This window comes from Caloenas nicobarica, chromosome 14 (genome assembly GCF_036013445.1).
Source record: "Caloenas nicobarica isolate bCalNic1 chromosome 14, bCalNic1.hap1, whole genome shotgun sequence".
NCBI classification, from domain to species: Eukaryota; Metazoa; Chordata; class Aves; order Columbiformes; family Columbidae; genus Caloenas; species Caloenas nicobarica.
Window position 1 is genome coordinate 4,737,335 of NC_088258.1, and position 27,863 is coordinate 4,765,197.

General features: G+C 49.0%; 1 protein-coding gene across 2 annotated transcripts; it reads right to left on the reverse strand.

Moving 5' to 3' along the window:
• Positions 1-2,627: 2,627 nt before the first annotated feature.
• AMZ1 (archaelysin family metallopeptidase 1) lies at positions 2,628-18,255 on the reverse strand. 2 transcript variants are annotated; one of them, XM_065645042.1, is made up of 7 exons: positions 18,165-18,255; positions 10,625-10,958; positions 9,826-9,993; positions 8,838-8,966; positions 8,332-8,495; positions 6,855-7,031; positions 2,628-3,197 (listed from the first exon to the last, which is right to left on the reverse strand). In XM_065645042.1, the coding sequence occupies exons 2-7, from the start codon at positions 10,926-10,928 to the stop codon at positions 2,628-2,630; spliced, it is 1,512 nt and encodes a 503-aa protein (XP_065501114.1). In that variant the 5' UTR covers positions 10,929-10,958; positions 18,165-18,255. The 2 variants fall into 2 exon arrangements, with proteins under 2 accessions (XP_065501114.1, XP_065501113.1); XM_065645041.1 differs by lacking the exon at positions 18,165-18,255 and having other exon boundaries at positions 6,855-6,962; positions 10,625-10,928.
• Positions 18,256-27,863: the final 9,608 nt, after the last annotated feature.

Sequence of the window (27,863 nt, forward strand, 5' to 3'; positions counted from 1 at the left end):
GCAGAAGTGTCTCCCTGGAAACCTGCTTTGATAGTATGACTGCTGCTTAAAATTCAGGAAATGTTATTTAGGGGCTTGCTACAATTTATTTTACTTCTAATTCGTCCATTGGCTGTTTTCTGCCCCTCTACACCTCTGGTATGTGCAGAGAAGAATAGGAATTGCACCTTTGTGCTTTAGTCCTGGCTATAACCTTTATTTTCTGTATAACCTTGGCCAGTCGTTTTATTTCTGACTCAGGCTGCCTCCAGTCCTTGCTCACACTGGCGTAGAGTGTGTAGTGTAAGTGCAAAGTACTCCTTACAGACCCTGCGAGCAAAATGTTGTGCTGTAATGTACAGCAGCAGCACTGGAAACCTTTGCTGATGTGCAGTAGCCACTTCCACGGGAATGTCTTTACACTGTGTGTTTTTGTTCATGCAATATTGCACAGACCTCTCCTCCAGCTGCCTAAGGACTTAAAAGTGTATTCGGCCACTTTCTGCCTCTTGCTGCGAAGTTGGATCCTGCCTGTGGACCCTGCTGAGCTGCCCACGCAAACAGGCGAAGCTCTGACTTGCTCATTTATTTTTTACCTGGAGCGTTTCTGCACAAACTGAGCTGCTAAGTGGTGAGTTTTGTCAGTGATGGTGTCAAAAATATCTGTTACCGGTAAGCAACAACCCTTGAGCAGAACTTCACGCTTTCCCAACAGAGCTAACGTGAGCGTATAAGCCAAGTGTCACGGAGGGATTTTCCCACCTGTGACTTCTGCCAGCAGTTCAGATTGTTGCTGTGCCACCCCTTTTCTGTGTTGTCTTTGGACTTCGCTATGATAGAAAGCTGCCTCTTTCCTTTAGGCAATATTGTCATCCTGAGTTTATAGCCTCTTTCTGGAAACTTTTTGAAGTTCAGCCTAATGATTTGGTACAGGAGCGAGTAAGAGCAAACAAGGCTGAACAAAAAGTAATCTCTTGCTTAAAATAGTAAATCTCTTAAGGCAACAACTGAGCAAGTATGGGGCAGCACATGGATTTGTAATTCAAGCAGGATTTGTTTGGAAAGTTGCTGCTGCTGGGAAGAATGTCTTGGATGAGAACCCCATTGCCTTTGGGGTTGCCAGGAGAGGGCGGCAGCAGCGGCTCGGCAGCATCGCGCCTGCGCCGAGTCCAGGAGCGCAGCCTGGAAAAAACCTTTCCAGGAATTGCCGTCACCAGTCCCGAAGCCAGAACTCCCTTTTGCTCCCTGTATGAATCACACAGATGTGAAGTTGCTTGTGTTTCCGGAATCCAAATGAATTCATTACGAGATCATCTTTTCTACTCACCTGCACAAGTAAATCTGAGGCTTTTCTCAAATGTATTTCCCCGATTCTCTCCCTTCCCGTTCCAAAAATACATTGCAGGGTTATTGCTTAGTTTGATGCTCTCAAAGTGCACAGGGTGAGTGCCCAGAAAAGACAAAGCTATCAGCTCCTCTGAAGGAAACATCCTCCCTCTCCTCCCAGCTGAACTGGACCCAGTCCTACTCGCTGGTATTTTTAGACAGGAGAAATCTGAAGTGTGGCCGTGTAGCTGTGAGTGTTATCAGTGCGGAGGTCTGAGAGAACTGGGGATGGAGAGGGTCAGCCTTCCCCCAGGGTGCTGCTGCTACGGAGCTCAAAAACCCCTCATCCTCTCGAGCTCCGTTTATAAATAGCTGAGAGGGCCGGCAAGCCCCGGCTCTGCAGCTCCCGGTGCCAGCACAACACCCGTTCCTGTTCAGTGGGTGACTTACAGAGCGGAGAAGAGGGAAAGGGCCAGGGTTTTAATTTCCCGAGGCAGAAAGAGAGGAATGCATGTGTAGTTCCCCCTTCTAGTTAATAATCAATGAGCGAGTGAATGTTTTCAAAGGTTTTCTCTCCTTTGCCAATCTACAGAGGATGTGAGTAGTTAGAGCTCACAGCTCCAAGCCTGGTTTTGTTTGAACTGAAGCAGCTCTGGAGATCCCCTTGAGTGTCTGCCAAAAACCAGTGGTCACACTGAGGCTGCTTTCTGGCAGACGAGCTGCCAGGGACCTTTCTGCTTTACTCTGTGTCCATCCTCCTCCATCTCTCCTCTCCTACTCGTAGCATGAGCCCACCAGCCTTGGCTGTGCCCAGCGCAACCTCCAGCTGAAGGAGCAGCAACCAGAGCAGAGATGAACGTTTGGTACAAGGGGAGATGGAGAGGGAGAAATATCATCTGTGCCTCAGCCTGAAATGTTAAGGGGAGGAGAGCTCTGTGTACAGGGGAGCTGCCCTGGCTTAATTTGCTTGTTCAGATGGACCAAACTTCAGTGTGAGTATGTTTAGTGTTTAGCATGGACCTCTTCCTGGCTGACTTCAGACCAAACTAAATATGACAAGAAAACAGAAGCAACTACATCTGACTTGACATGTGTTTGGAGTGGTGCTGTCGCGTAGACCAGCACAGGAAAAACCCTTGGAGAAGAACTGATCGCATCAGAAATATTTTAGCAATCTCAGAAAAAGAAACACCTTTTATTCCCGTGGGGAGTTGCTGTTTCTCTCGGACAGCAACAGCTTGCGGTGAGAGAGGTCAGAAGCGGGGCAGTAAGGTAACCACCGCTGTGGGAGCAAAGCTGGCCCGACCCACGGCAGACCCAGCCTAGTTTTCCTCCCACCGCCAACGATGGGGGGATGATTCCCCTTTGGACAGTTTTCTGGAACTCAGTTTCCTCCGCAAGGAGGAAAATTTGTCTCCGAGGACTTTCCTTAGCCCGGTGTTGTCCCTAGCAAAGGGTAGGTCCTTCTTCATAGCAGGCAGTTGTCCTGTAAACATTTCCCACTTAGCCAGGGCGTCAACGGTCTTGTCTACTTGAGCCAGTTCCTCCTCAGAGACGTTCCTCTCTAGGGCAGCAATGCACGTCTCCAGCCACAGCTCGTAATCTTTGATGGTATCTGCGGACTTGGTGTGCCCGGCGAGCGGGGGCTGGTTGTGCAGCTCGGCCAGCGAACACGAGCGCTCGTCCTGCTCCAGCTCCTGGCCGATGGAGAGGGCCTGGCTGCACGTGTCTGGTGTCAGCGGCTCCGACAAGGAGGTCACGGCCTCCGAGTCGTTCTCGCAGCACATCCCGGAGTCCGAGCTGAACGGAAGGACGTCCTCCGAGGCCGACAGGTCTGCCGACTCCTGCCTCGGCCACGCGGACAACACGGTCTGTGTCCAAGCGTAGAGTTTCTGTGGCGAGAGGGGAAAAAGCTTTGTGTTAGAGGATGGGATAAAACGGGTACATGTTTCCCAATGATTGTCAGGCAAACCTATTCATCTCGAGTGGCTCAGCTTCAGATGTCGTGGTCCTCTCTACCAGAGATGGATTCAGACCACTCACGGTTACCCTTCAAAGCCGGGGCTTTCTCTTGCCTCATTTTCTCGGAGTCAGCATCTGTGGCAGAGCCACCCCCAGCCCCACGTGGACTTTTTCTGCCTTATTATCGAAGATAGTAGGAGAAAAACGGCACAAATTCACTCCTCGCTGTGTGAATACGATTTCTGTGAGAGCCAAACCAGTGCTTCTCTAGAGGAAGCTGCGTCGTTATAAAAGCTCTGAGATGGCGGTGAAGAATCTTGTTTCATCGTGTCGTTAACTCCTGTGGTAATGTGCATTTTATTCCTAAGAATAGCTCTTCCCCTCTCGAGCTGAAATGTACAAGTGGGAAGGCCAGGCTCAAGGAAAGAATTAATGAAAGGAAAACGTCTGAGACAATTTCCTTTTTAAATATTAAAAGCTACAATGGGGCATATAATGAGTTGCTTCTGGCACATTTATTCCTTATGCTTTGGGGAATGAACCGCAGCACTCCAGCCGTTGCTGGATGAAAGGTGATCTCCTTGTCTGCCTTGCTGGCCCATGGGTGGGTTTTGTGTATTTTTCAGCTTTTTCACACCTTTGCAGCCTCTCCCCTCACCTTTGCAGCTCCCAGGTGATCCCTTTGCAAAGCCCTGCAATTTCTTTGGGAAAAACAGAGGTGGTGGAGTATTAACCCGTGAGGCCGGTCACTGCGCTGGGTCCGTACGTGCTCAGCTCAGGGTGAGCTGTGGTGGTTGAGAAGCAGGGAGGAGATTTCCAGCCCTGCAGAACTCCCTTCGCCCCCAGCGCCCGCTGCTCCCTCCCCTTTCCCTCCTCTATTGCTCTCTCTTCAGGCAAGTGACAGAAAGGATAAAGAGCTCAAATTGAGTGGGTGGGAGAAATCAGCCCTGTTTCTCATTTCAGTCTGCGCATGAAGCCTCGGGGAAGAATTTAATACGAGAATAAAATGGACTCTTTCAGCTAAATTAATCCACCCTGCCCCCTCCCTCTGGGGCAAGAAAAAATGTAAAGGGACAACTTTTCTCCTGCCTCATCCCACCTCCAATAGCCCTTCCCTCCCTCTGGGTTTAAAAAACAAAGAAGGCACCAGAAGCAGCTATAGGAGCCGGACTAAGGAAGGGGACAGCAAAGCTATTTGAAAGCTGCAACCGTGATTCTAGAATGTCTCTTAGAATTCCCAAGAGTAGTGAACCTGGGAAGGAGTCCCAACAGTCACCACAATTCCCAAGAGGAAAAGCTGCTGAGGTAAGGGTGTTCAAAGAGTATATCTGGATTATCTAAGGCACAAGGAGGGGATGATTGACTTGAGACTCCTACCAAAACCCGAAAATCTTTCCTGTCTCTCACCCTCCGGGTGGTTTATTGATTCAAATTTGAGGGGGGTTCGTAGGGCTGCAGCCCCTTTTTTGTGTTCTTATCTTTAACTAGAAAGGGACAACCTCTTCACAGGTTTAGCTCACCTGGAGGCAGGAGCGTTTGACGCGGATGCCCACCCCAAGTTGGTCACTAAGAATGAAACCTGTTGTCTGGCACCTCGAGGGGCTCCAGGTTTGGCACTGGAAGTTTTCCAAAGCCCCCCAGCCCGGCAGCACTGCCGTCCCCAGCAGCTGCGCAGCCACCCCGTGCCCTGGCGCAGATATTAGCATTTACACCACGGTGAGGGTGCAGCTAACCCAGCCTCGGAGAGCAGCTCGAGCACTGTTTTCTTCTGCAGCGTGACCGCTGCAAACTAACCTCGGTGCTACGTGCAGAACAGCCTGGGGTGCTGCAGCAGGTGGGGTGGGGAAACACCATGAGAATTGATTTGCTTTCGGTTTTTAAGTTGACTCATGCTGGAGTAAGCAGCTGTGATGGAAAAAATGGAGCGTGTTTCTGAGTGCAGCCCAGATAAGTAAATGGAGGGGCTCTTCTCCTGCACAAGGACTGGTTTCCTGTCCCACTTGCTCTTCTGCCCGTAACTGTGTCTCAGAGACTTCAGCATTACCTGCTCCTGGGGGAACAGCTTTGTGTCTGGCATTTCCTGTGTTTATTATGAGCGTCTGGGGCCGTGATGTGGCAGGCGGGGATCCGTGTGAGTTTTCCAAAGGGAAACGTGACTGCAGACTTGCACTTGGCCAGCCACGACCTCTCGAAACACGCTTAGCAAGTAATTTTGCTTTCTGATCTGATATTGTGTCCAAATGCTTTGCACTCTATTCTGTCAGGTTCCTTAACTATTTAACTCATGTCTAGCATTTGTATCTTCTCTCTCAGTGCTACAGCGAAGCCTCTTACAGAGATTGTCACACCTCTCTTATACTTGCTTGTACTATATCTAGCTGAGCTTTTCCTTGTCAAGGAAGCAGATGTGACATTTGGCAAGTCTAGCCTTTCTTTGAGTTTGTGTTTGCTGTCGCCAGGGATACTGAGACAACAACCATATTTACTGCAGGTGTAAAGGAAAAAAAGGGTTTCTAGAAAAGCTTAATGTGGATGGCAATTGTCTTCTAGAAAGCAATAGCTGAATGCTGACGGGTCAAGTGCTGAATAAACCAGAGTTTATTCCTCTGGTGTTCTGGGCAATTTAGGCACCTCTCACACTAAAGTAGGGACCAAACAGCCCCGGAGCCAGTGATGGGTCTAACACCACCGCAGACACACAGACAAGCAGCAAAATTATACAAGTATGTTTTTCCCCGCCACGTGCTTTGCTGTGCTTCCATGTGTCTGATTCCAAGCTGAATGAAACTAGAGGCATCCCCGTTCCCATTCTGCATGTGTCTTGTCACAAATACAACCCACAGATTTTAAAATAGGTAGCTGTGGAAAATCCTGTCTCTGAACATGATGTGTGTTAAACAGGAATTACAACCAGGGAGAAGACAGGGTACTGAGTGAGAATGGTGAAATTATGTATATTCCACCAGCTGCCGAATCCTGCTTTTTAGACAACAGAGGCAGAAAACCCTTTCTAGACTTAAGGGTGTCTTAGCACTATTCCTGATGTCTAAATGTGATGTTAGCAGTTCTATGGGTGGGAGAGAAGAGGCAAAAGATGAGTCTGGGACCCTCCACTTATTAGGGAGTAACAATCTGGGATCCTTTCTCATATCTTTAAACAGAAGAACTGCAGCAAAGTACCTGCCTAATATTTTCTCCCTGTTACCAGCAGCCCCGGAGAGGCAGAAAACCACGGTGACACATAGTAAAGGGCACAGATGTGGGAATCGCTGCACTCTCACTGCTGCTTTGGTTTGAATTCTGCCTGTGCTCCCCACCTCAATTTTGAGGGTAGCCAAACGCAGTTGGACTGTTGCACTGTCCCTTGTTGTGAACATCCAAAAGCCCTAGAGCTTGTGTAAAGCGCCACATCATCACAGACCATGTGTACAGCCCCTCCCTTATTTAAGCGCAAACTTTCTCTCGTAGCACTTTGCACCGAGACCATCTGCATTTAACACGCTGCTCCGGCACATTTAGCTCTGTGGTTTGGGGGGAGCCGCTCTCCTCCCTGCTCTGTCCCCTTCGCCGGTGGGTCTGTCTCTCACCCGGTAGCGTTCGACCAGTTTGAAGCCCACGACGTGCTGCAGCTTCCGCAGGCAGATGGGACACGGCTCCAGGGGCCGCAGGAGGGCTTCGTCCAGGCTCAGCGCGCCCTGCATGATGCACTGCAGCCAGCGGCAGGTCCCCAGCCCCATCAGGTGGCAGATCTCGTGGCAGGTCACCTTTCAGGAAAGCAAAAATCACAAAAGCACATGGTCACTCCTGCTTTTGCTGTCCCCTCCTCCTCTGCTGTCCCAGTCTCCCCGACAGTTTAACCAGCTCATAACCAGCTCCTCCTGCCTGGGCTTTTCTGAGGTGAGATGGGAACGTGGCTCCCTTCTTCCCAGGTACCCCGACATCCATGTGTGGGTGGTGGAGGAGGCGTTGGTGTGTTTTGTAGAAGCGGCCACGGGGACACCCTGCAGAGAGCACGTTCAGAGCTGGAGGGCAGTGCTGCTGCCACTGTCTCCCCCAAGGACAGCCTTATGTGTTGTTTTAAGGGGAAAAACAGTCCCACAGGGATCCGAAAAGAGCAGCACACTCCATGCGAGAAATCTGTAAGAAGCTATTGGCAATAACAGATCTGGGTCCTTCCATCGCAGACACTCTAAACGTTTGTGTCAAAGCAAAAATTAAGCCAGAGTCAGCTGGACCAGCGTGACTGCCTTGGGAACTGGCAGCCACGGAGGGGCTGGGGATGGAGGATTTCTCCTCCTCCTCCCGTTGCTACCTAACGTAATTTGAAATTACTACAGGAAGAGACCTCAAACCAGAAAATCCTGAGCAAATACCAGGGCAGGCAGACAGCTTTGGGAGAAATGCTGGAAGCAGAGCCGGGATGAGGGGAGATGCTGGGATGAGGGGCGACAGCACCCGTGAATCGGATGTGTTGGACATGGATGGGGTTTAAGGGCATCTGCATATAAATGTATGTGAAAACTTGTCTGAGGTACTTCTTTCACCCATCCACGTAAGAGGGTCTGGCGAGCGGTTCTCTCCCCTTAAGGATACCAATGTCTGAGGAAGACACAGTCACCTCTTCCCAGCTACGCTTTAGTTACCACCCAGCTTCACTGGATATTCTGGTTAATCTCTCAATACTTCATCAGCTAATAGATTGTACGGCCCACGATTTGCCTGACAAGCAAAATACTGGGATGTCCCAAGCACGAACCTGGGAGCTGGGCAGGATTTTTGTCTCAGTGTTGCTGCGTGACGTAAGGCAAATCCTGTATTATCGCTATGCAGCTGATACTATAGTTTGCTCCGGTAGTAAGGGGAGAAAAAGGTGTGTATGTGGTACACCAAAATATAAGCTCTTTAGGATTATGTACATGTGTGGACTTAGCTGTGATTGCCTGTGTCTTCTGGGAGCAGAGTCCCGTGCCTGTTTCACTGGGCTGACAGATGGATTCTGTCCAGCCCTGAAATATTTAACCCTCCAGGGCAAGAAATACAGGGTGAGGAGATCATTCGTCCTACCTTACAGCACTGGACCATTTCTTGGGCGCTGAACGGCAATGTCCGGTCTCTGCTTTCTTTGCTGACTTCGCATAACCGTTCCTTCTGCGTGACTGGATTCAAGCTGCTACAGCCAGCCTGGGGGAAATCCCCGGAAAATCTGGCAAAGCTGCAGACTCCCACTTCTGTAAAGAGAAGCGCATACAAGTTAAGCATCAGCTCTCTTATGACTGTCTCTCAGCTTAGGCAGCGTGAAAAGAAAGCTGCTGTAGCACAGTCCAGTTAAGAACACAGGGTGTGATGAGATGCACTTCCCAAAAGATCTGTAGCACCTCAGTTACCTTTCTCTGGATCAGGAGCCCTGAGTCCCCTAATTTTAAACTGGGAAAACCCATTTCCTCTTATCAGAGAGTGAATAAAATGTTAAGGATGAGATGTGGCTATTCTAGTCTCCTAGGGAAGCCTTTTCGGTACAGTGCTGCCTTATTCGCACGCCGTGCTAGGAGATCATGGGACACCAATCCCACCTTGTCCTGGCAGGAATTTGCTGAATGTGAAGCTCCAGGTCTCACATGGGTAAAGGTCCAGCAGCGTGAGCCCAAGGACACACAGGGCATCCATGGGCTTGTTGTTCTTCAGGAAATTCAGGATCCCATCTGGACAAGTAAAAGAGAGACGTTCGTTAAAATGAAGCATCCCTGGAAGGCATGCAAGAGACAGAATTTCTGCTGCTCGTGGGGAGGAGGATGTAACCCAAGGCACAGACAGGCAGAGCTGCTGGATTCAGCCCCACGGGTGGAGAACCATCCCCTGGAATTGGAGTATGAGCAGAGCTGACTTTTAAAGTGGTGCTGAGCACAGAATTAGAACAAAGCAAAGGGAAGAGATGCATGTGAATTCAGTACTAACCCATGGAAATAAGCACCTGGAAGTAGAAGACTTTCCCTACAGGTATTTCATACCTGAGCTGGAGCAGCCGCGTCGCTGCAGCGCTGGGTCTGTGCTGAGCACGTGCTGCCCGCGGCAGCAAACAGCTTGTTCCAGAGGGATGTTTGTGCAGGGCAAGCCTGGCAGGTGACGAACCCATTTCCCTGGGGAGCTGTGTGACACTTGAACCCAAATTTCCTATTATGAAAGGTCCCACCTGCACCACCCAGGCCACTGATTTACTTTGTCTCTGGACAAGAGATGGGAGAACTCGGGCTACACCAAATCTACAGTGCCTTCCCGCAGAGCTGATCCCATCGCTCTGCAGAGCTGGACCTGAACATAATAGCACCAAAAAAACACAAACAGCAGAGGAAAATATGATGACAGTCACTTTGTTTTTCATTCCTGTTTCCAGCCCCAAAGTTCTGGGTTTTCCATGGGAACAGGATTTCTCCCTTTTCACTCCCTTCCTCGTCCCCTCCCTGCTCAGGCAATGAAGGGCTATTTCAGGCATTTCCCAAGGGAGGGCTCGTGCCCATGTCCCAAACTGATGTCTCTACAGGTTCCCTGCTCCCGGATCCTCACCTGCGTGAAGCTGCACCCTGTCTGAGTCCCGGCTGTGGCGGTAGCAGCAGTGAATGGAGGAGATGGGGATGGAGGGAAGGCACTTCACACGGAGACCCAGGAAGAAAGACTCGACACAGCTCTGGAGGGAATCCAGCAGTGAGGGCCCGGCAGGCCCCTCCGTTAAATCTAAGAAGAAAAGCTCTATTATCAGTTCCTTAAAGCCAGGATGAACCACAGTGTCTGAAGGGGTTTTGTGGGGCTGGCCACAGTGGCTGGGGAAGAGGAAGACTGCTTCATTCTGAAGTTAATTGCTTACTCTGGGATGTGGCAGAAATCTCTAGATGGTTATACAGATACGGAGGAGAAGAGGGGGCTCTTTCTGAGAGGCGGCTCGAGGAATTAGTGTGCGCTCTCATTAGCAGAGGAGATGTGCGAGGAAGGTTGTCTCCTATTTAAGTTGTGCAGAAAGATTAATGTGGGAACGGGTGGGTGCTTTTAATGGACCATGACGGGTGGAGTTCCAGAGATGCCGTTCTATCCAGCTTTGTTTTACATATAGATACATATGTATGCATACATATATTCTTAGCAAGTCTCACCCAGGGGCAAACATGGCATTTACAGGGGAGATGTGCTGATGGTTGTCATCATGGCTGGTGGCTCTGGACTGTCAGCGCCTTCAGTATTACAGATTTATTTTTGCTATAGCAATTGCATTTTGCAGGTTAGTCCTTAGAAGAAGATATTAGTAGCGTTCGGCACCACCCATCTCCCTCCCGTATCTTTCCAGGTGGCTCAGTGAAGATGCCCACATTACCTATAGGTTGCAGGTAAATGTGCTTTCGATAGAAGTTCTGCTTCCTCCTCAGCATGGCGTGATAGAACGTCTCAAAGTCCTCGGGGGCATCGGGGTGGCTGAGGAGCCAGTCGAAAGCCGTCCGGATGAGCAGCGTGCAGAAGAGCGTTCTCTGGGGGTTGTAGGCTTCGGAGAGGAACAGCTTCTCTGCCCTGGAGAAAGCCTTGGCATAGAGCTCCTGCAGGGCTGGGTTGGTGGAGATCAGCGCGTCCTTCAGAGCTCGGGGCCCGAAGCTGAATTCCTGAGCGTGTTTGCACTGCAGCATCGCGGAGAAACCCACCGGCCGTGGCACTGCCTGCAGGAGGGGACACGACCATCAGCACGTGGCCTCGCCAGGGACCTGCAAACCTCCTCAGGCTTTGCTCTCAGAGCAGTTTGCCCCAGGATCCCTGCTGTGAGGTTTGACTGGGAGCTTATGAATGCTGTGGTTAGTGCTGGCCAGGCGTCCTATGCGTTTATGTGAGAGCAGCTGTTACAGGGTGCTCTACAGCCGTGTGTATGTCAGTGGTTCACGGACAATGTACCAGTAGATGGTGCTCAAGAATGCATAGCCCCATTATCGCTACCAGACGTCTGGATTAAATCAGATAGTTTGATTTTTTTTTGTTTGTTTATTTGGGTGCTCCATCCCAAAGTCCCAATAACAAGGGAAATACCGCTGTGTGTTGTGCAACTGCCTGCCCTGGCCCTCACGTGCTGTCAAAAGGTGGTGTTCCTTTTTGCTTGGGCTAAACCCCACTCCTTGGGGCCTCTCAGCTGCACAGGTCCCTGGCAGGATAGAAAAGGTACATCTTCATCTTTATTTATCTATCAGAAGCCTAAACTTCTGACTTACCCGACACCTGTTCACTGTCAACAATCTCCCCTAACAGCTTTAAATCCCCACTTTTAGGTGTTGACCTGGGGCATCCGCCGGCTCCCAGCGCTGTTGTCAGGCTGCAAGATGCGGGAAGGTTTGCCCAGCCTGATCCACAGGTGGGACGAGCTGTGTGAGACCTGTGTTTGCTGGTGCTGCCTCTCTAGCAAGATACATACGGGCCCGTTGCCACCGTGTCACTTCATGAATAACTTCGTGTCACACCAGGTTATCATCAAGAATGCTGGGAATGATGCAAAGTCATAAACAAAGAGCAAATGAAAGCCTGCAGCAGAAAGAAATGGAGTCGGAGCATCTCAGAAATATCCTCTCCAGAGTCCTTTCTAAGGCTGGTATTTTCCAAAGCTGCAGGAATCGGGCGCCTATTTCCCCTTGCAGTTTATGCACCTATGGAGATTCCAGAAAAGGTCTTGGGGAAAGGGAAGAAAAAGAGGAAACAAAGTACAACCCCTATGGCTAAGCTAAGTCTGGATTTTTCCAAAGACCTTCATTTTTTGTAAGGAGAACATGCCTAGTAGAACTAGAGTATTTTGGAGCATTACTCTGGGCAAAGCCACCTGCCACAGGTAAGTTCTCCACCTGTATACAGCAGAATGAAAAATACACAGGTATATATACACAAAAGCACAGGGCTTCTAGGAAGTGTTATCTTTTATTAGGCAAGTTAATAGTAAATTAAAAGGAACCAGGTGTTTTCTGGGTGGATAAGCAAATGTACCAGCTGCTGACCATTGCCATTACAACAGCATCATTTAATCACAGAAAAAAAAGAGGTGAAATATTTTGGGGAGGAACCGGTTAGGTCTATATTTTAAGTAGGTCTGCAGCCTAGCTCTGTCAGGTAAGTGACATTCAGTGGACCTTGAGGACAGCAACATACCAAGAAAATTCAGTATTTAAAAAATAATATCAGCAAGAGCCAAAGTTATGCAGAGAAGGCTCTGGTAGTTTGCACTGTGAGAGAAAGGTGGCAGCCCATTAAAATTAACATGGCATTTCTTTACATCTAACCCTTGGGAACATACGTGTATGTATAAGCAGTCCTTAAAAAAGACTCGTTTTGTATGATCTTTTTTGGCGCTAAGGGTATACAGCCTAGGAGAGGGAGTGAGTAAGCAGTTTTCTTTTATTTTTGCAAGCTTTGTATTTCGCTAGCATTAAAGGCTGGCAGCAGACAGCACGGTGGGACCTGAAGTGGTACAAGGGCCCTAATCCACTGAAAGTTTAGAAATAAAATCTGTGATGCTTTCTCAGCCACATCTTCTTATTGCCCCAAAAATGCCTAAATTGCTTCTGCTGGTTTTTACAGGTAGCAACAAGCATTCGTGTGAGATTGTTCTGTGCTTTGTCACCCAAATATCTGACTTGCTTCCAGATTTGGGAGGACGAAGTGAGAGTCTGACCCCACCAAGGTCATCAGGAGTTTTGTCTTGGGCTAACAAGAACATTTGCCTTTGTCCAGTGCCAATATCTCGCTTGTTCTGCCCAGACCTTAGATACGAGCATCATTTTTTCAGTCATACGCAGAACTTACACTTGGACACTATTAGCAATGTTAAAATTGCTGAGGATGTGACCGCCTGTTGCTCCCAGGAACATCAAGGACAGACTTTGCACTTGGTCCATGTTGAGAATGATCTGGTCAGAGAAGGTTTCTGAGAAGCAGGAGCCGCTTTCATTAGTGCTTCCTGGCAATAAATGGAGTGCGGCTCTGGAGGAGGAGGAGCTGGTTACCAAATGAATGGATTTTTCTTTTCTTTTCTTAATGGGAAGGAGCAAAGAGTGGATGTATGCAACAGCAGATACAATGAGTGCACAGTCTTTTACCATGTGTTCCCCCGGGCTCTCTCATGGAATATAGTGTGTACCCCAAGCTATGGGATATACATTGTTTCCCGAGGCTTCGTAAAAGGGGACATTCACCCAGCTCCAGACATTCCCAGCTATGACCATGGGTGTTTTGTGATGCCCACCATGCCCAAGGATGTCCATAATTATGCTTTAGCGGTTTGAAAGCTCAAGCACAGGAATTCACTTGCAATGCACAGTCTGGAGCAACGTGTGTCTCCTCCTGGAGATTCTGGTTTTGCTTCCAGCAGAATAGCAGCAACCCATTATGCTCTCCAAATTCAACATAATTGCTTCTCTTTACCAAGCTTTTCTAAAATACTTCACTGGAGAAAATTAAAGCTTCAGAAAATTTTTATGGACAACTTTAGCAGTTTAAAAAACTGCATGTTTTACAACATTAGATGTTTTTTGTGCTTGATCTAATATATGAATATAGCGTTTCATTAACCGAAGTAGTGCAAAATGGCTTTGCAATTTCTAGTTCTTGTGTCGAGGGTGCCTCCTGTAACTCCTGATGCAGTGCTTCAGGAGGGAATGGCACTTTAGCCTGGATATTCTTTTTCCCATCAGTTTTTAAGATGCCGAGGTGGTGATGCAGAAGTGGAAGCACTAATGCATCCAAATGCCCTTCAGGTCTGTAGGAAGGAGACATCATATCTTTGAAAAGCAGCTAATTTGGCTTCTTGTTTAATGACAAGCCATAGGGCTTGACCAGCAAGTCCTGAGGAGGAGAAAGTAGAACAACTCTCTTTATTTAAAAAGCCAGTAACTTGTAGTTGCACTCGAGGAAATGCTTTAAGCAAAATATTAATTTAAAGGTCTGCTACAAGTGGAGACACTCAGCGCATCCACTGGTGTGCCATTCTCTACTACCATTAGAAAAAAGCATCCTATTCCCAAGCTGAATTTTGTCATTCCACCCTACAGCTATTTGTATTTTTTCCAAAACAAGGAGCACATGTATTGGATTGTAGGAAGCAGCGATGCCCATGTGTGCCGTAGGAAACAACGAGCCTGTGCCCTCCTGGCACCCACAGGGTCCCTCACAGGGCAGGGGAGGAGCCAGCCCATGCTGAGAACCCTGATCCAGTTTATGGAGACCTCCCCTCTTTTCTCCTATTTATATATTTCATATTATTCATCACCACATCCATGCAGGGCAGTGGAGACACACATAACCCAAAGGTTTTGGCAGGAGGCTCCTTGTCCAGTCTTGGGAACAGCGTTTTCCAACGCTGATGATGTAGGAATCTGGTTGTGGTCTTTCTGCTTGTGGGCCATACATCTGGCTTTTGGTAACATATAGAGATTTCAGATCAGATTTGGGAATATTACACAAATCTTTTTACTACAGAATTTGGCAGAGTTTTTCACGGTGAGTGTTTTCACAAGAAATGCCCCCAAAATCTAGTCTCAGCACGTGACAGCCGAGCAGTCAGTATACTCCTTTCTTACAGTAACCTGTAAATATGCTTTATATGCAATTCAGGTTACTCATAAATACTCTTTGCAAATCAGGCACCTATAAATTATGCTCTGTAATTGAAGATTACCTATGAATTATTCTTTTGGAAAGTCACAGATATGGCATTTATTCTTTATTATGTTGACATTGCTTTCTTGGATGGATATGCCTGGGGCTGAGAGTAACCGTGTAATTCTCAAAAGCCAAGGCAATATCACAGGGTGTGAGTTCATTCGGGATATTCTGACAAGATAGAAAAGGTCTTGTGGGCAGAAAATCTGTGTGTACAGGTCCAGAGAGGAGCACGCAGTACATAATAGATTTGTTTGGTATTTTATGGAACTTGGCCCTAACATTTTACAGATTGTATTTATACATATTTTTATTTATTTGTTTCTAAGCTGGTTATTCTAAAGTTGTGTATTTTATAAATCGACTTGTAATTTCTAATGCTGACTCCCTCACACACGCGGCAGGCTGCAGATGCACAGAAGGAGATTCATTCTGCTTCCTTCCTCTCTCAGCTCTTTTGGAGTATTTAGAGGGAGACTCACTTAACCGGGCTCTTCGGATGTCAGAGGGACATTAGCAGAGTCTCTTAAAACTGATTAATTGCCTAAATTAGGCGCTGTACTGTAAACAAGCAGTGATAGCGCAGAAAATTCATAGCCAGTCAACAGAAACGAAAAGCCCAGAGCAAACATAACAAGCATTAACTAATTATCAACACACGCCCTAGCTGCTTAATAGCTCTTTTCCTGAGATGTGCAGTTGGTGTTTGGTACTGCTGCTCTAGGATCAGCTTCTCCTTCCCCACATCACACAGATGCCAGCCTGAAAGCCATTTTCTCAATTTATTTGTTGACATGTATAGAAAGAGATTTTTCTTGGCTGAGAAGCTGGACTGTCAATGGGTAAAAAAGTCCAGCGTGATGGGACAGAGAGAGGACACCGAAGTGGGAGACCATTTAACTCTGGTCCAAATACAGTTCTCGCTAGTCCAGCTCCTTCCTCGGGGATCTCAGCCCAGCCCCGTGCACAGAGCCAGGCTTTGCGAGCTGAATAAGCTCAGCTGCTGGGGTCAGACCCAATCTGTTTTGCCAGGTTCAGACCTGAAATGGGGCAACTCCCAGGGCTGCTGGGGAATTTCAAGATGCTCAGCACTTACGAGAATCGATCTCCTCTGCTCATGGATACAACAGACTCTGTACCTGATGGTCCCCAGACGTGTACCCACATGAAACTGTAACATCTTCTGTTCACTTTGCATTAAATGGCAGCAAAATACTGAGTCAGACCTGTGTGTGTTCCAAATCATAAAGTTAGATAAGACCTTCTGGCCTACTGCCAGATTGCGATCACATTTATGTGTAATGTCTCTAGAATACGTTTGTGACATGGAAACTGATGCTTTGTGTGGTCTCTCTGAAAATGAGTCATTCCTGGTGCTGTGGAAACCTTCAGGGATTCACATGTGCTTTTACTGGGAGGAGAATCTACCCGTCATATCGGATCTGTGATTGATACGTTACTGCTGCAAGGCTCAGTCCTGGAAGTTTATCCTCACATGGATCCTCCTCATTTATTTACTTGGACAAGTCAGATGGACAACTCATATGCAGAAAGGTTTGCAGGATTAAAGACTAGATTTATAAATGCCATTAAATACCTAAGATGGAGACAGATGCTTCCATCTGTCCATATTTAAGTATTCTTGTTTAAGTGTTCTTAAGCATTTAAGAACACCTGCAGATCCGCTTTTGCCTTGATTTTGTTTTATGATAAAGCCTACTTTCTTCAATACACTTTTCTTCACATGAATATGTATTAAGGACGTACATTATCCCTAGTTTCAGTCTTCTGTCCTAAGGATTTTATTTGTTCTATTCTCATGCATAGTGACCTTGTTTTTTTGGTGACTTCTATTTGAGGCTCTCTAAGTGCCTGCTCATGAGCTTGTCTGTGCAACCCTCCAGAAAGTATGTGGACAGTATAGACCTCTCACCCTACTCCCCCTCATCACCCATTTATTCATCATTTTCAGTTCTCTGTTCATTCTAGTCTGGTTAAACTGTCTGTGATGCTTCTCCCATGCACATGCATGATGAAGAACTGGCTGTGTTCTTCTTCCTTTGCTCTAACGTGAAACAAACCTCTACAATCCACTGCCTGTTTCCTCTGTATCTGCTAACCAAAGACCCAAAAGCACCCAGAAGCAGAGAGCAACACCCATCAGTGCTATACAACAAACCTAACACTGCGGAGATATCCGAGCTCCAATAATTCACAGCTCCAGACACTTTGCTCTTCATCATACTTGTCTAGACAGACTAAATGGTTTCTGCAAGACAACTCCAGTGTTCGCCAGGAAAGAGGCTGCATTTTCCACACAGATGAACGCCCAAACAGGTATGGCTATGGGTAGATATTCCCTCTAGCACAGGCATTATAAAAGTGGTTGATCATGCAGTATAAATGCACTGTAATGCTGTGCCTCCTCCCAAGAAATCAAGTGCTTTTTAAGTGGTGCTACCGGGTAGGGGATGTTTATGTGCATTTTACAGCCAAGGAGAAGGAGGGGGCACAATGACAGATCTCAAATCCAAGGTTTCTTAGTGGCCAGCTCTACCCCAACTGCCAGCCCAGAGGTTTGCTGGGTAAGGGACATGTTCTGGAAAGGCTGCAGAAGCAGGTTCCGCTCCTGGGACATCTGAACCCCCACGGCCCTGCTGATTTGGAAACGGGGCAGTTGAGGCTGATCCCCGGGATGGGGATCGCACGGGTGGGTTGGTGAGGAAGGACCAAGTCCCCCCGCACCCTGGGACGATGCACCGAGCTCAGCCCCCGGCACCACAAGCCCCCGGGAGGATGCACCAAGGACGGTCCCGGCACTCCGGGAGAGTGCCCGGAGCTGGACCCCCGGGGCCCCGAGAGGATGGTGCCCCGAGCACGGCCCCAAGCCCCGGCGGGGGATGCCCCAAGCAGGACCCCCCATCACCCCGGCGCGGGAGGGGCGATGCCCCAAGCACAGCCCGCTGCATCCCGGCGGAGGGGATGCCCTAAGCGCGATCCTCCATCACCGGGGAAAGATGCCCCGAGCACGGCCACCAGCACCCGGGGAGCGATGCCCATCCACCGGGGACGTGCCCCGAAAGCTGCGCTCCCCGCGCCGGGGGAGACCCCCGCCGCACCCCGGGACCAGCCGGACCCCCCTTCCCGCCGCGCCGGGCTGTGCCCTCCCCACCATAAGGGCGCCCCCGCGTCCCTCCCGTGCCCACCCCAGCTGCCCGGGGGAGGGCAGGACTCACCGCCCGCCGGGCCGGGGCTGCAGAGGCCGGGGAGGTGCGGGAGGGCCGGGGCGCCCGGCTCGGGGCTGGCGAGGCGGAGCGGAGCCCGGCAGCGGCGGCGGCGGCAGGAGGAGCAGGAGGAGGAGGAGGAAGAAAAAAGGGAGAGCAAAAGGGGAGCTCGGCCCCTCCGCCCAGAGCCCGCGGGATTCGCCGAGCCGCCGCCGAGAGCCGCCTCCCGCCGCCCCGCCGGTGCGCGGGGCAACCGCCGGGGGCGCCCTCGGGGCGGGGCTGCCGGGGGGGCAGGTCCCGGGCGGGGGGGGCCGGGTTTGCAGCGCGGGGCTGGGGGACAGCGGCACCTCGCTTGGCCGGGCTCCCCGTGCGAAGTGGGGACGGGGGGAGGTTACTGGGGTGCTCCGGGGGCAGAAGGACAAGCCTGGGACGGGCCCGGGGTGAAGGTGTCCCTGGGTGCCCACAGGCTGGTGGCAGCAGCAGGTCCCTCCCTGCTCGCTGGAGCCTGGGAGAGAGGGGCGAGAGCAAAGTCAGAGCTGATTTTGCGAAACGCGTTCCCAAAAAGAGCCTGGGGCTGAGCAACATGACAGCGCTACAAGGACTGAAAGCCCTTTAATCTCTGCTCTTAATAAGAAATGAATGAAGGAGTGGGTGTCTGGAGACCAGAGCAGTAGTTATGTGGTTATGCTGGCAACTGATGCCACCTCCTCCATGGGAACTCTGTTTGCATTTATTTGCCTTGATGCCTCGTTCAGTATGTCGCTCCCACATGACCTGGATGCATTTCTGCATCCCAGGGTGCCCTTTAATTTGGGAATATTATCTGGTCTTCTTTAACAGAAAGGTTAATTATGTTAGGGGAGTAGATCTCTATTCCCATTTCTTCATGGCTTCATTTATTCTGGCTTTCATGTTTTGATCCCTCCAGTGCTTTGATCCCTCATTTCTGCCATCCCTAGGTGGAAAGAAAAAGGAATACCCTGGCTGGGACCCAGGTGTGTCCCTATGTGACGTAAGTCAAATTTAGGGGAAAAAAAAAAAAAAAAAAAGTGTTACAGCTGTAGTGGTCCTGGCTGCTCAAATGCCGTCTGCACACCCAACACATCCAAGGGCCTCGCAAGGGCCAGCAGAAATGCCCCGCCAGAGCTGAGGTGGCCACAGAAGTGGACAAATGACCATGTGCCATCCTGAGGGGTTGGCAAGTGCCAGAGTAAGACCAGCACCGTGTGCTGCAGCCTGCCGTCCCTGGGACCTGCATTGCTCTTAAGACACCGACAGCACCACCAGTGAAAAATTGCCCTAATTTGCTGCTATCATAATCAGGCCAAGAAACGGAGCAGCAGCTTCCCCTGGCAGTGACAGCTGCTCGTGAAGCCTCTTTGTGGGAAACCTTCCTGAGATTCAGAGAGTGGGGAGGGTGGGAGGGAGTCCTAAAGCCTTGCAATAGCATCATCTTCCACCTTGGGTGCTACCCCGAGCACGGGAGATGCCCTCCGTGCTGTTTTAACTTGTTGCTGCTCATAGTTAGAGTTTATTTGTATTAATTAACTGAAATCACCTATTTGTGAGTTGCTTGTAGTGCACCATCAACACGTTTAGAACAACACAGGCCCCAAAGAGCCAGGTCCTGCTCCGAGGAAGCCATGAGCTGAACCACACAAAACCACTGTCATGATATAGAGTGCTCCAAAAATGCCCTTTTTTTTTTTTCTTTCTGAGAAACCTATTGCATTTAAACATAATAATTAATACTTGGCTTAGCTGTCAGACCACTGACTGATCGGCACAGGTAAACAGGACTGGTGGTGTTATTGAATGTTCATAATGATGCATTTAGCCTGGGCAGACACGGGAGGAGCTGGGCAGTCTGTGCCCCGGAGAGCTTACAGGAGTGGAGATGGAGAGCAGGAACAGAGCGAGTGGTGGGGAAACAGCCACATGTGCACTCTGTGACTTTTTAGGAGGTGAGTGGTTTTGTTAAGAGAAGATCGGTACAGTGGGAAAGGGAAAAGAGAGGAGGAGGTGGTCAAAAATCAGAGAAGACAGCCAGGAGTTAGAGAGGGCAGACGTGCAGTGAATCGGAGGGATGGAGATTTAAGGCTGGGGAGGGAGTGGAAGAGGGCTGGGATGGTTGTGCTCGGCATTAGCTCAGCTGTGATTAAAGCTGGTCACAGCAGAGATGTGATGCTCGCCACAAGTGGCCTTTATCTGCAGTGAGCAGCAGCAATCATTATTCTGCTTCTCAACTCAATTTCTTATGCCGAGTTGTGTTTCCTAGAGAGGGCACGATCCATTGCCCCCATGTATAAGGATGTAAATACAGAGGCACGTGCCTTGGGTAGGTGAGTGCAGGAAACTTCATGGAGCAGCACATCCTCAGGGGGACACAGAATGAAAAAAATGCCCAAACCAATGCCTACAACTACAACTTAAGCATCTGTAGTTGTTGAGCTGGAGAAAATTGTATAGTGATACATAAATAGCTGCACAAGGAGAAAAGGCAGGTACCCAAGGGCTGTTAAAGCCAGAGAGAAGAGACATGACCCAAACCCACAGCTGCAAGCTGCAGCCAGACAAATTGAAATGAGAAAGCAGGCATTAATTTTTTAAGAATGCAGTTGATTAGCTGCTGGAACAAATTACTGGGGAAAGTGAAACTCTTTCCATGTGGTAGTGTTTTCCAATCAAGATAAGATGCCTTTCCACAAGATGGGCTTCAGCCAAGCACTTGTTCCTGGGTTCAGCAGAGTAATGATGGGGTGAAATGCAGGGGTCTCTGCTCTGTGTGAAGTAGTGATCTCATGGTCCCACCTGGCTTTTAGGAAGTGTATCAAAGACTGTGCTCTTGGTGTGTGTTTCTAAATCCCTCCTGGAGAGCTGTGATGGTGCTGCACTGGGTTGTCCCCTTCTGAAAAGCAGCTGGGTGAAGGCAGCCAGAAGATCGCTCACACCCAGCCTGCGTGATGGGTTTTTGTGCCCTGTCCTGCCAGCTGAGCTGGGTGTTGGTGTGTACGTGGCTGGTGGTGCAAACCTTTGTCAAGTCTCTCTGTGTTATCACCCCGGGTTGACACGAGGCTGCTGGATGCCCAGCTGGAGGTAGGTGACCCCCAGGCAGCATCAGTTGGCTGCCCCGAGTGATGAAGAGCGAGCTCTGTGGTGGCGGTTGGGACATTTTTGTTTGTGCCACTGACCTGCAGCGTGACTGGGGCAAATAATTTCCTTTCTGACTTCGAGTTTCTTTTTCAGCCTCGCTTGCACTTTCAGTGTGACCCAGCGATTCTGCTGGGGCTCTCTCCTGGTGGGATTACACTCTGAATATCTGTGCAGTTACTTTTCAGAAAGCAAACTGCTTGCTGCAGGTGTGGATTATTCTCATGCTATTGAGTTCTGGCTATTCAAAAGTCAGAGTGTTAATTCTGCATCTTTGTAATCTTGAGGCAGTTCCGAAAGGGCTGGAGTGCCTCTTAATTTCAGTCTGTGCTGCCATCACAAAGTGTAAATACACTCAAGCAAACGTTCTTAAAGTTTGGACATCAGTATCATTCTAGAAAAAGGAGCGTGGGTTCAGCTCTTGAACTGGTCGACCACAAAGCTCTGACCTACATTTGGGCAGCACTGCAGAACTATTAGCAACTACTTTGCTGTTGGTCTTAATGCAATTGCAGCCACAACTGGGCAAGGAGCTCTCTCACCTTTGGACTGTGCTGCTCACAAGAAGGAGAATTAGGGAATACATGCACAAACACACACACACACACAAAAACCCCTAGTCTCATGCTGCTGTTTCTACAAAAATGAGATGGCTGTGAAATTTGCTAGCAAGGAGAGGCACAAAAGCCAATATCTGCTACATATTAATGGTGATGGAAAGGAAGAGGAGAAACAGGACTGACTGGTTTGTGGCGGAGATTGAGATTTACCTTCCTGGGAGTTACTGGGAGGATGTGGCATGGACTGCCCTTCCTGGGGCAGGTTCACTTCCTTCGCAAACTGAAGATCTGGTCAGGTGTCTGATGGTGGACAGAGGGTCTGAAGTAGAACTGTTAAAGCAGATGTTCACCTTGAACAGGAGAGTCTGAGAGACCACATCCAACAAGGTCACAGGAGCTTTGTGCTCCCTTGCTGAAATCAGTTGGTTTGTCTCTATGTACACATCAGAGGGTGTGAAAGTGAGATTAAATTTTCCTTTTCTCTTCCATTCACTCACGATACCCTTAAAAATACAGTGAATGGTGCTGTGCAAAGACCCCTCTGTTGCCCCACTGCTGCCCTGGTGCTACCCAAGCGGGCCCCACCTGTGTGCCAGGACATGCTCTGAGATGCTGCCTTGCACCCCATCCATCGCCCTTCCCAAAACAGCCCCATGGATGAACCTTGTGGAGGTGTGCGAGTGTGGTACTTGGGTTTTCCTGTGATTCCCTTGAGAAATCCAAGCGAAACAGCTCGGACCAGCAGCAGTGAAGGACAGGTTCCTTCCCTCAGCAGGAGGTGGTAGAAGAGAAGAAAGCAGCAGGTGCCTGCTGGTAGGTGATGGAGTGGTGACATTGGTGTCCCTGAGGCGATGCTCGTCCTTGGTCTGGAAACACACCAGACCAGCAAACTTGTCCCTCTCTGCTGTGTCCTGGCACAGTCCCGGCTCTATTGGCAGCCTTGGGGAGGAACATTAATGAACATTAATTTGTTAAGAAACAAACAAAAAGATCCCAGCTTCTCTTTGATTACTGAGTGCAATCTGCTGTTACAAGCTGATGCTGGAAGAAAAGATAAGAGAGAGAAAAAGAGAACAGCTACGGAGTGAAGACGAAAACACTGGGCAGAACTTCTGCGGGGGAGGGAAGGGAAACCATTTATTTGCAAATAAGTTGCTAGATCAAACTTCCTGGGCAGCTTCTAATACTATGGCTTTATTCAGAGTTTAGACTTCTTACTGGTGTTAGAGACCCATGAGAAGAGGCTGTCGCCCCACAGATCTAGGCAATAGCTGGTCCAAAATTAATTTTATCCCAAGTTGTGCCTATATGCAGAGTCTTCTTCCCTTTTTACCACTGACTTTGTGTCTGAAGTTTCTCTGTGGGAAGTCAGTGTGGATGCTCCATGATTCATTCCCATGAGGAAATGTGATTCCAGGTCCCCATATGGCTGCAGAAGCAGAGGAGGGGGGCAGAGATATGTTTTTGCAGCAAGGAGAATGAGCTTCAGTGTACAAATTTGGCCTGGCAGAGAAGATCTGGGGATGGTACAGAGTGATTCTCAATTTTATTTTTATTTTCCTGTTGAAAATTTTAATGGTTTCTACCTCCTGGCCCTTGATTAAGATTTAGGAACGACGAGGAAGGAAGCTGCTGCCTGAACAATCCACCCCAGGCTTTAAACTCAGTCTGGTACCCGGTCTGCACATTCTCTCGGGTTCAGCAGAGTCCACTTATTGAGGCCAACAGAAATAGCATCTGCTTCCTGGTTTCAGAGGAGGTGTTAAGTAGGACATAGTTAAATTTGGGATTATTAGTAAGAGAAGAAGGATAAGGCTGTTTTTGTGTGTGTGTGTTGGGGTTTTTTTTGGGTTTTTTTAATGCTTTGGTTTGTTAATAGAACTTTCTTCGGGCAGAGAACTGCAAAGAGCTGCCCTTTGTAGAGTGCTAGAGGATGAGACATTTGTAGTAAGGAAACTGTCTCCGATGCAGTAAATTATTGGGCAGAAGTGGATGTTTGGGAGTGTTTCAAGTTTCTATGTGTGCAGCCCTCCCTGGCACCCAGTCCTGCAGCATTTGAACCCAAGAAGTATCTCACTGATACCAGCAACTGGTAAAGAGCTGGATCATGTTCTGGGTCTAGAGGGATTCCGGGATCACTGTGTGATAGCCCATGTGGGGGTTCTTTTTGATGGCATTTCCGTCTTAAGTTTTATCAGAGTTGTCTCTAAGGCAGGGACATATAGACATCCAGCTTCACACGGGCAATAATCTAGTTGGAGACAGTACCCTCTGTAGAAACACATGCTCCATACAGGAGAATGGAAGTCTGGAATGAGAAGCAAAGTCCTGCAATGAGCTGTCTGCTTAACTAAAAAGCTGCAGGGAGATGGAATACGAGATGGACAGGAGAGATATTTGGAGGTGCTGAGAAAAAGAAGCACTTTCCAGTATTTTACTGTAGAGACGATGGGAGAATTTTCCAGGAGCCTGATTTGCTCCTTGTGCTGCCCTTTGCCAGGTAAATCGCACTGTGCAGCCTGATGGACACCACTGCTGACCCAGAAACCTTCAAATGCTGATACAGGTGCGAGCACTAAACTGAGCTTAGGCATAAGGCGGTCACAGGGCTGCAGAACTTTAAGCCAGAGCTAATGTCTGTGTCTCGTTGGACTGATGCATGGCTATGATAACTTTTCCTTGTGGGTAGACTACAGCTCACGTTGCTCTGGGCTAGGTGGTGATCCCCTTGTGCCCAGTGATGCTACTAAGGTGGCTAAAAGCCAAGTGCTGTCATTGGAAACCAGCTTGCGAATTAATATGCGGTGTGTGATTAATGTGCTTTTTAAATGCATTCATGTCCTGTCACACTGGCTGCGGTTCTTGTGTCACATTCGGTGTTCTCAGAACCCTTATTAGCCTTACAGATCCCTTGATTATTGCTTTCTCTTTTATAATTAAGCTATAAAACTCAGCATGGTGCATCTTATGCAGTATTAATTCATGCCTGGCAGATTCTGCCCATGCCCTAGGATAAGGCTAAATGCTGGCAGCTGGATTGTTCTCTGTACAGTTGCTATTCTGAATTTTTTTTTATATGATTATAAAAATCACGTTCTGTGTGCATACGGGCAACTTGGGGCTTGCCACCGCCACAAGCAGTAGTGAGAAATGGTCTGAACTCCTTGGGAGCAGGATTTTCCCCCAGCAGTGCTGTGAGATGGGGCTTCCTCCTGCGCCAGGCGCTGCCTGGTGCCCTCCAGGTCGGTGCTTCGATGCTAACGCAGCCCAGTGTGCTCTCCACTCCCTGCTCACCCTTCTTGGGACCTGGCCATGAAAAAACGAGTCTTGCATATGAGTTCCGTTTCACTCCTTTTTGTCCTGGCTTTTCTTCATGTGAGGCTTAAGCCGAATCCGGGGTTTCCTGTGAGGCCGCGGCTCCACGTGCACTTTCTGCTGGCAGCAGCTGCAATGGCTCTTTGAATGGTTTTTCTCCCGGTTGGTCGCTCCTGCCCCCAGTACGACAGTTCAACAGTTTGTGTGGCCATGTGGTGAGCTGAACAGGGAACAAAATATATCACAAAACATGTCTGGTTTTGCTTATTTATTTTTATTTTCCCTCTCCTGGGAATCAGTTGTAGGAGTCACTGTTCTGAATGAACTGGAGCTCAGCGGTACTGGAAGGGAACGGCCCAGCATCAGTGCCCCAGCCACTGCTGGTCCAGAGGTGATGGTTTGAAAGCAGGATTCATGAAGTCTTTGCTGGGCTGGGTGTTGGGTCACTTGCTGTCCGTGTTGGGTAAGTCCAAGCAGCTCCACAGCTGCCTCCTCTGAGGCTCGAGCTGCAGCACGGAGCGGGTGGCGATGGGCTCCGGCAGCTCTGCCCGTGTGGCTGCGGTCTCCAGATCTGCTGAAAGTCCTGCCAAACTGCAGACGTGGGGACAAAGTGCTGGGGTGCCAGCTGCTGAAGGACACGTGTGGCAGTGCCCATCGTCTGCTCTGGACAGGATGGAAACAGCCTGGAAGCCATAGGAGCCAGGCCATGGGATGTGTCTGTGTCCAGCTGAATGGCTGCGCTCTCCATGGACCGCAGATGCTGTAACGCAACCGCAGTTCTGCTCGGCGGTGTGCGTGTTATTTATACACATACGCATGCTGCTCAGGTTATCGATTATTACTAATCAAGCTATGTCTGTAGAGACCTGAATGCTGATCATCTCAAAGCTTCTGCTTCAGAAAACAGTGCCAAAACCTACGTGCAAGATGTAAAGCCGTAGTGCAGAAACTCTTTGAGCTCAGACGTTTCCATGGAGATGGGTCTTTGATCTCGGTGTAATAAATTAAGGGCGGAGAAGATGCTCCCAAACTAGGGAGAAGGCAAGGCTGATCCCTACGGGGCAGAAGTCCTCAACAGGAATTAGGGAGACAGGAGGCCTCTCTTTTTTTTCCTCCATGCTGCCATGTCTGTAGTGGCGGCGAGGCTGAGCTGTCTGCCCGCCAGCGCTGCGGCGTACGCGCAGGACGTGCCTTTCATCCAGCCAGCCAGCCGGCGTGTTACACCTTTGAGCTGGCTAATTTAATGTTGCTGAAAAGTCAGACCTTTGTCTGCACAGCAATATTCGCCCTGTGCTGCGGGATTTAGAGAGCAGCGACACAGGGTCTTAATAACAGTATTAGGCACGCTCGCTTTCTTGATTGTGGTGAAGCAATCTGAGGAATAAGAACAAATAGGAAAAGGGCTGCATTTATGGATAAAATATAGCGAAAAAACCTCCAAACATATTTTACACTGGCACAATGTGCAAAATATAAGTGTTTAAGATGCTGACGTAGAGATAGTGACCAAAGGCAACAATCAAGTTGGCTTTATCCACGTGGATGAGCTCGGACTGCACCGGTGACTCATGTGTTGTTAGAGTCATCGACAGGATCAGGGCTGTTGCTCCTGGTACTGGAATCTGAGGCTTCTGTGGATGGAGCCAAAAGAGAATTCATTAGGAGAGGGCATAACTGGCTTCGGGATTTGCTGAGAACTGCTGCTTGGAGTCAGTGTGGTCACACGCGCTCTGGTAGGATGTTTCACACCAAGATGCACGGCACCGGGAGCTGAAGGTGACCCCCCTCCCATACAGCTCATGCATTCGTGTCCTGCCCGGCGTGCCAAGCTGTGCACGCCTGTTTGTGCGTTTCTCGCTCCGTTTAGCAGCCGGGCGGTGGCTTTTCCTGGTCACTTCTGATCTGCTCACAGGACGTTGACAGATCCTTTGTCTCAGCTGCCAACACGGCTTCAGACAGGTTTTTCTGCAGCGTATAAGAGTATGTAGGGTAGAGCAAGCTGTTGCATACAGCCTCTTGCAATACTTTATTTTTTCCCCTTTTTAAAAAAATGTATCCTCCTTGAATGCATTGAGCTTCCAGTTGTGCTAAGTAAGGTCTCTACTTTAGGGATTTGTAATACTCCACGCAGGCAAAACGGTGCTTAAGTACCTATTGCAGCTTCTTCCCACCCCATTCCACCCCTGTTGCACTGGAGCAAGTGACCCCTTCATACCCCACCGAATCCCAGACTCCTTAACAACTCAACCATCACTTTATGTAATTTTAAAGTTCCAGTTCAGAAACTTTATTCCTAAGGACACGTGTTGTTTTCAGCTCTGAAAAAGTTGCCATCTTTTCCAGATATTGCAGAAACCTTCAGAGTTGAACAGAGCCCACAGGTTCGCTTTAGAAGCTGACAGGTGGGGGTTCTGTTGAGTTGTTTGTCGTTGTCTTTTAAAATGACCCGCATTGAAAATACTGTCATGTAGCTCCCTGTTTTTCAGAAATGGACCATTTAGCCAAGAAAGCTGTGGTGGTGTCTTGCGTACTAGATCACTGAAAAAATAATGTTGAAAGAGCATGCAATGTTAAAGGTATTTTGAATCAAACTCGCTTCCACTGGTTTCAGTGGAGGCTTTAGCCTCATTTTCACGGGGCTCTTTGTCAAAATCTAAAGCATAAAATATTCTGACAGGTCATAGTT